The 8,684-nt window shown below is 39.3% G+C and overlaps 1 protein-coding gene across 1 annotated transcript in view; it reads right to left on the bottom strand.

Annotated features, from left to right (window-relative positions):
- Nucleotides 1-881: 881 nt before the first annotated feature.
- The window catches only part of LOC106012378 (V-type proton ATPase 16 kDa proteolipid subunit), a 14,731-nt gene continuing 6,928 nt past the window's right edge, over nucleotides 882-8,684 (bottom strand). The window contains exons 2-3 of the mRNA XM_013085201.2: nucleotides 5,388-5,574; nucleotides 882-4,166 (exon numbers count right to left, since the gene is read on the bottom strand). Coding sequence (XP_012940655.1) covers nucleotides 3,959-4,166; nucleotides 5,388-5,574 — 395 coding nt within the window. The 3' untranslated portion in view covers nucleotides 882-3,958. The remainder of the gene's footprint in view (nucleotides 4,167-5,387; nucleotides 5,575-8,684) is intronic.

Raw genomic sequence — 8,684 nt, 5'->3', positions numbered from 1 at the left:
AGCACATCAGAAAAAAAGTAAGTCTTTTCAAAATTCTGCGCCATCTCAAGACAACAGTGTATCTGACAAAATCCAAGTTGTCAGGTTATATTGGTTTGTCACACTGATTTAGCCCATAGCCTTCTACTTCTTATGTCAAAGCACCAAAATTCTGTTATTATTTTTTTCTCAAAATCACGAACTGTGAAGTTACATTGCTCTTTCTTTCCTCGGCAAATAGTTTAGAGCTAAGAAAAACAGCAAGACAGACATAGAAGGGAGAAAGTAAAGAAGTAAAACCAAAACCAGTGGTGCCCTCCGAGTCCAACCACCCGTAAAGAAATCAAAAGAAAATCTCAGAGTACCGTACCAATTGGGGCACAACACCGATTATGGCCATGCCATACTATATATTTGGGGTCATAAAACATATAGCTGGTGGTCCACAAAGCCTTCACAACAAATGGTGGGGGCAAGTACAAAAAGATTTCACACAACACAAGGGAGTGTGATGGACTAACAATAAAAAGAGCAACTTGTGAGCCAGTCAGGCCAAAGGCCAGTAATTCCACTTTCTGTCTGAAATTTCTCATGCTCATCATAGAATTTAGTTAAAGTTCTTAAAAGTATGGTAAGCAGAGGGAAGTTAACAAAATTACCATTTTGTCACTACACCCGTGCCCCCATGTTTGTGTTACTACTAAAAACACATCAACCGCTCAGTGTAGGACTCCGCCTTATGTCATTTTAAATCGTAAACTGTGATGTCTGCTGATGCCGCTCTTACAACTGAGATCATGCATGATCAGAGTTCTTACACTGAGCTGTCGATAGAAGGAGTTCCATTTACTAAGACTAAGAGGGTACAAAAACACACATGTAAATCAAACAAAACTACGGAACATGATAGGAATTTCCTGTTTTATTTGACGCAACTGCATGACACCGATGAAATAAGTGAAATAATATAACCCATAGTGACTGACACACACATACAACCATTGACAATATTTACTACCAATGTGAGATCTCCATGATGCCTGCAATACAGACTCACAATCACAAAATCTTTTAAGTTTTGCAAAATCCCTTCCAGCAGCTGGTGTCGACATCAGCATCCTCACAAAGCAGCATCACCATCAATATACTGACCAGAAATTGTACACGCAGAGATTAACCTATTGTACAAACCATTTTATTGTGTTAACCCTTTCAGATCAATGCTATGTCATGAAACATTTTACTATCAGATCTCTTTTATAGTATAAAAAGGGAGTCCAGTATCTCTAAAGAAGGTACCGCAACGATTGGAAACAAAAATATGAGAAATATTTCAGCACTTCAAGCCTGTCTGTTTCTGTTCATAATTACCTATCATAAAGCTGAAAAATCAATATGCTTGAAGAAAAGAAAATCAAAACATGAATATATGGGTTTTCATCGAACGAAAAATAGAAAACCGGAACTGACCAAATTCACATCAATAGAATTTAAAAGATTTACACCTGAAAGGGCTAACAACAAAATCCATACATTCCTATTACAACACAAGTGGCTGCAAACAGACACCACCAAATCACGGACAAGACAAAATCCACAAATGCCGATGAGTTCTACAAATGAGGAAGTCTACCATAGAGGATGGGGAAGTACCAGTATTTAAAAAAAAAAAAAAAAATTTTTAATGGTTCACCCTTTTAGATGATGAGCATCTACAGTACAGTCACAGCTTGACCATGAACCATGGCAGTTGGAAACAAAATGTTGCCGTGCTCCAGTGGTGGTGGGTCCACGTGCACACATAGGCTACTACACAAAGTATTTGTACGCTTCACACAGAATAATAGGATACAGGGAAGGTGGGGGGGGGAGTGACAACAACCAGAGAACAAAAACAAACTAAACAGAGAAAACATCTTCACTATCACAGCTCTACTTGTAGACTTAAAGCATTCTTCACATATAGTAGATGTAGCATTCCCCTCAGAAAAAACAGATACATATCCATGCACACTTTTCCTGACACTGTACACTACAGGGTTTATATATCTACAAAGCAAAGGGTGAGAAAATTCCCTTTTTCCATTTTTGGTACATTGTTGTACTTGTGAGCTGATCCATCACGGGATGAACAAACAAAAAACAAAAATTGTCAATGAGGATGAAGGAATGAGAATTGTCTTTACTGTCAAATCACAAAAATGACAAATTATGATAATGAAGAATAATTAAAAATAACATAAAGCAAGTACATTAATAAAAGAAATTTTGTTATAAAGACCCGAAAGAAAATACAGTGGTGTAAGACTTAGAGCACGTACCAAAAGCCAATGTCAACAAATGATGGAACTGTGTCAGTGGGGAGAACTGAAGATGCGTTTGAACTGACAACAAAGCCTAAGAACGTGTCAGCTGTCACTGCTAAGACTGCAAGACCCACGGGAAAATTTGTCAGTAGAAGCACCATATTACTGCTACTGCCCATCCCTAACTAATTACTTAACATTTGAAGTTTGAAGCACAACCAGGAAGGGAGATCATAGTAGCCTGGCGGGGTTTTGGGCGACTCTTGAGATTTCTTTACTTCGAAAATAAAGGTCCATCTCCCTTAACTGACTTAAACAAATAAAACTATAACATAAACGATAGCCTTTGTGCATTTGGAATGTTCATATTTTCAACTGAGGTCATAGCACTAAGCGAAACCAAAATCTTAAACATGATATCTTTAATTAAAAACTTACTCTCTCAAAAAAAGGAGGAGACTACACATTAATTCCATCAACGAAATAAAGAAGAGCCACAGGTGAAATGTTTTAGTGCCAAAAAATTACATTTTGGAGGGGACAGAATTATGCATGATATTTCTTTTGCGCTATGGCTTTCAAACACAAAGAAGAAAAATAAACATCTTGAAGTAAAGACGGTAAATTTTAAATGCCCAAGCAGAACCGGGCGGATCAGAAGTTTCATTCTGTGTCACAGCCAATACAGGGACAGTGACACAACTGACTATACAAAAGCTAATACAAAAATATGATTATCCTACGGGTCATACCAAAAAGAATGAAGCAAAGAAGCTGCTTAACACAATGTGCCTGATTAACATAAAAAATGGGTTATGTGGAAAGGAAGGGATTTGTACATACGTTAAAAAAAAAAAATTTAAGATGTACATCCTATTCAAACATATACATTTTTTTTAAACCCACTTTTTCTCCATAAATACATCTTCTTCTCATCAACTATTTCAGGTGGATAGTAATTCTTATCAAGTCTGCGATGAGCACATCCCATAAAGGAAAGCGCATGAATTTGAAGCATCTGCATCACAGACAAAAATAGGGAACGGATAGGAAATTATGTTACACACGCTAAAGTGTGCTCCAATCTCAAATCCCGGTCTTCGTACATTGATTGGCACTGAAACAAAAAAAAATATTAAAAAATGACGCAGATATTCAGCTTCTCACACTTGAAGACCCCAATCTTCATTATAGGAAGTTTTATTTTTCTACTAGGGACCAAAAGTTTTTGCAGTTTAAGTATTCAGTGGGACTGGTTACTCATGGTTTCGCATCAAGCATTGAGACTTTTGAAAGAACCAATCCCCTCATAGGAAGAAGAAATAATCAAATTACACGAAAAACATTTCTGGCTAATCTAGACGCTGCTTTCTCGTTTTTTAATTTGTGCTTCCTACAGAATAGGGCGTAAGTTTAATAAATAACTAAATACTTTAGAAACTTATGCATTTTGCACTATCAGGTTGACTGAGACATCTGTCATGCATTTCATAGACACCCAAATAAACTCTACACCATATATATGTCTAATATAACACGAAAGGAGAAAGGAAAAAAAAAAGTCACTACTTTTGAACACGAAAACTCCTTAGGTTCGAATAGGAAATACTATAATAACTTATTTTCAGTAGATCTGTATAATGCGATTTGCTGTCTCGTTTGTTGAAAGATTTTTATGATTTCACAGACAGGATAAGAGCCACAATGAGCCCGTATAGACCCAACACTTCCGCAAAGATAAGAATCAGGATCATTCCGACGAATAACCGTGGCTGTTGGGCGGTTCCTCTCACACCTGCGTCGCCTACAATTCCAATGGCAAATCCAGCAGCCATACCACTAAGACCAACACTCAAGCCAGCACCAAGATGGAGGAAACTCCTGAGGATGATAATGACAATGTGTGAAAATCTAATCAAAACTACTAGGAAGTATATCGTGATCACAACAACAACCATACAAGCCAAATCAAAGAAAGACATACTATACCTGAAATAATGTTTATGATAAAGTTGACCTAAAACAAATCAGTCACATTTAGAGAAGAATAAAAGAAATAATGCATCTGGATAAGTTACCATGCAGACAAAAGGAACGGACCACAGCCCTGCCAGAATATGTAATAAACTGTTTAATTTTAGTAGAGGTTTTACGGCGCTCGCAACTGCATATATATGGTCATATAAGAGCGCCAGAAGATTAGGTGTTACAAGAGAGTAACAAACATAAAAACAGAAGAAGGGGGGGATAAGGACGATAGATGATAGATAGGAAAGAAGAAGCAAACCACACCAGAGCACCCGCCAACCACCCACATAATAAACTGGGAAGAGTGTACATCAAACAAGTTCTGCAATTGAACCTGCTCTAACAACCACCCCGTGTTCTTTCTATTAGAATGACTCTACCCAAGCGAACACCCTGTACGACCCCCTTCCTCCTTGACAATGGGTGAGGGTCTTGAACAAATCTGACAGTTTGTAATTAGATGAACAATTAGCTCTTGGTGCTTCAGCATTTAGCGGGAACCCGCAACACTGGGAACTATCAGGAGATTGGACAAAGCAAGAACGTGAAATATGTACAACTATGCGCATAGGTTGGCTGATCAGAATATCAGCCTGGGGGTGGGGGAGCGGTGGCTGTGTGCGCCCCCATTTGGTTTTTGGAACTCTGACACTATACCTATTACACACTGACAATCTGATTCATCAGATTTAGGGGAGGGGGGGCAGATTTTCCTTCATGTATGGGGCAAACGATACCATTCTGGCACAGTGCAAGCAAGTCGACCATAAAAACAAATACGTTTGAATTTGCAGTAGCTTCTCCCTCACCCATGAATGAAAATCTGGCTGGCCCTGACTCAGTCCGATGAATCCGATTGGTAGTGTGCACACTGAAACATGTCTGTTCACGAACATTGAGATTGGTCATGGTAGTGTGTGCACTTTGTCAAATTTGTGTGCATGAGTGTGTGTGTGGGGGGGGGGGGGGGGGGGGTGTATAGTATTGGGGCCAACAGACTGAAACAAACCAATCCCACTTTGCTACTAGGATACAATCTAGTACAATGTAAAAAAAAATAGGTTTTGATCTTACTTGTACAAAGAGTATCCAGTGGAAGGAATGTCTTGGATGATAACAACAGCCACCACCAAACCGTAGATAGCAATGATACCAGCCATGACAACTGGAATGACGGACTTCATGATCAATTCAGGCTTCATAACAGCCATGGCAGAGATTCCAGTTCCGGACTTCGCAGTTCCATAGGCGGCTCCCAGAGCTGGAAAAATAAAAATAGTAAAGATTTAACACCTTTTTCAACACTGTTTACAAACTTAAGACCGCAGAGCTGGAAAAGAAATTTTAATCATAAATAACAAATTGACTATCCACACAAAAAAGTTCTTTTGAGGACTCGATACAGAACACCCCCCCCCCCCAAATCATAACTGCATGAGCTGCAAATCTGAAGTACTTTTTTCAAAGCCAGAAATAACTAGGAGCAGAACAATCTCAAGCAGTATGAACAGTCAAGATTTCATAAAACAAAAAATAAAAAGGTGTCTCCTACAAGGAAGTATGTCTTCAATATTATTTGTCCAAGAACCATAGAATGACAAATAATGGTCAGGTGTTTATAAGAAAGTATGACTGAGGGAGTTAAAAGCCCCTAAAAGCTCATTGTAAATATTTTTAAAAGATAACTGGACATGTAGTAGTAGTTAAAGGTGAGTATCATCTCTTGGGATTTTGCTCAAGATAATTGTGAATGGAGTGGCACGTCGTGTGTGTGCATGTGTGTGTGTGTGGTGAGTGTGTGTGTGTGAGTCATGAGTGTGCGTGTGTAAGGTGTGAAGGGGCGTGAAGGGGTTTTTTTAATGAAAGATTTTAATTTTTGCAGGGTGACTCAATGCAAAATAGGTTACTGCCAAGGGCAGTCGTCAGAGAATGGCAGAGTGAAAGATGACGCCTAAATCTCGCAAATAACCAAATAATCTCGAGAACGGAAACCATTCGGAGAAATAGAGTTCAGGTTTATTTTCCCTAACGTTCTGAGAAAGTCACTTCGAAAAAATAATTTCATAATACTTTCATCTGACAACTAAATTCAGCTGCACATGAACTAATATAGGACTTCTTCAACTTGACGAACAACACTCGAAGATTAGAGGTGTTACAAGAGAGTAACAAACACAAAAAAGAGGGGAGATAAGGATGACAGACGTTTGATAGGAAAAAAGGAGCAAACCACACGCCAACCACCCATCCAGCTTGAATGGCCATTCTGAAGTAAAGAGATTTGATATCAGCTCGACCTCAAAAGATGAGCAAATTAGTAATGAAGTAAATTTCAACAATTCAATGTGATGAGATACCCAGTGAAAATAACTATAAAGGTGAAAATTTTAAAAAGAGGCCGCGGCTATTCGGACTTGAGTCTGAATTCGAGTCCAAATAGCCTTCCATGGCTATTCGGGCTTAAACTCCAATGCGTGTCCGCGTGCGCAATCACTAGGACGTGAAGCAGACAAGCAATTCGATCTTGGCCGTCCTCGGTTTCTACGATCTGGCCAAGGAACTTACAACAAATAAACGCCGATGTAGTGACCCACTGCGAACTGTGGTCTTTTCTTTACAAAGGATAATATAATAGTAGGGCCAGGCAGTGGGCAACGGTATGGGAGGGAATATAGATCTATAAAAAAAAAGGAGATAAGGTGGTTGGGAGGGCCTGGGGAAGTAAGATGGAGAGAGAAAAGTAAGAGAAAGAGAGAGAGAGAGACGGGGGGGGCTGTCTTATAAGGACTGATTATCAATTTATGTTTTGATCCCTTTGTAGTCGTGAAACCCAGTGTAATAGCCTACCAGTAGTTAAGTCCGAATATCAATGGGAGACTATAAGGACTCCGAGTATAGACCTCGTTTACGGTACAACCGGTGATTGCGCACGTGCACTGGAATTTGAGTCCGAATAGCCTCTAGCGGCTGTTCGCACTTGAGTCCGAATAGCCACTTTGAAAAAAAGATCTCAAAAAATTTTTAATCGCACAAGACTAAGGACCTATATTAGCTGAACACCATATTCAGCACATGAGATGAGAGGCAACAATAGAAGAAATGGTAATTTTTTACGAAGTGACTATTCGGACTCGAGTCCAATTAGACCAAAATTATATTCGGATTCTGAATTGGCCGTCCCTGCATCATTAGAATGAACAGAACAACCGAACTGAGTTGAGGGCACAGTTAATTATGTCGACCAATGAGGTTGCGTGTGACGACCTCACACTCTCTGGCTTGCTGGGGGGAAGAGGTGGTGCTGAAAAGAGGCCACAGCTGTCAATGTGCAATGTGATTTTTTTTTAAAATAATTACAGAAAAACTATAGACAATGTCAATTGCCAACGAGTGACGCGGTGACAATTGACGCAGCGTCAATTGCCACCGAGTAAATTGGAGCTGACAATTGACGCAGCGTCAATTGCCACCGAGTAAATTGGGAGCTCTTTTGCATTAGTGAGTAGATCTAGCCTATATGTGTGCTCGGTATTCTGTGTTCGTGAACTTCCGCTTATGCGCGCATCTCTGTCCCTCTGTGTGTGGGAGCGTGTGTGTCTCCCTAATCCCCATCCCCCAGACTTATGTTCACCGAATATATGAATTTCCGCTTGAGTTTGCGTTTGTGGCCTACTTCTGGAATCTAGATCTATAACTTATATGTGTTTGTAACACATTATGAACAGAAAACTAAAAATTAGAGTTTTTTTCAGACTTGACACCACTTCATTCAGTGGCAAATGGCACCAGCGCCATAGCGTCAATTGCCACCGCTTCACTGAGAGGCAAATGACGCTACCAAAACTATAAAACACACAACAAAATGAGATTTAACATGTGGAAAGACAAATGGTGGAGGGAGTAATGATGATGCTGTAGACTGTAGTGGTGGTAGAAAGACCCTGAGTTGTCGGTTACTGTGTACTTAGACACTGCCATTGGGCAATAAGAAGTCTTTTGACTTGTGACACAATACAATTACAGTCTTCGTGGGTTATTCTAGTTCGAAATCTCGTTTTACGTAAAATCCCCCGACCACAGTTATATTATTTATTTAACCTCCTTAACCCGTATAACTCACTTAGAAGCAGAGTCCGAAAAATAAAACTTTTTTCAGACTCGAGTCCAAATAGATTTAAAAAATAGAGCTTGCCAAAATTTTTTACTTTCGGACCCACGACATGTGACATACTGACATTTATTTAACCTCCTTACACCTGTATAACTCACTTAGAAGCAGAGTCTGAAAAATAAAACTTTTTTCAGACTCGAGTCCAAATAGATAAAAAAATAGAGCTTGCCAAAATTTTTAACTTTCAGACCCACCACATG

The sequence above is a fragment of the Aplysia californica genome, unplaced genomic scaffold (assembly GCF_000002075.1).
Source record: "Aplysia californica isolate F4 #8 unplaced genomic scaffold, AplCal3.0 scaffold00355, whole genome shotgun sequence".
Taxonomy (NCBI): domain Eukaryota; kingdom Metazoa; phylum Mollusca; class Gastropoda; order Aplysiida; family Aplysiidae; genus Aplysia; species Aplysia californica.
This window is presented reverse-complemented; position numbering and strand designations above follow the sequence as displayed.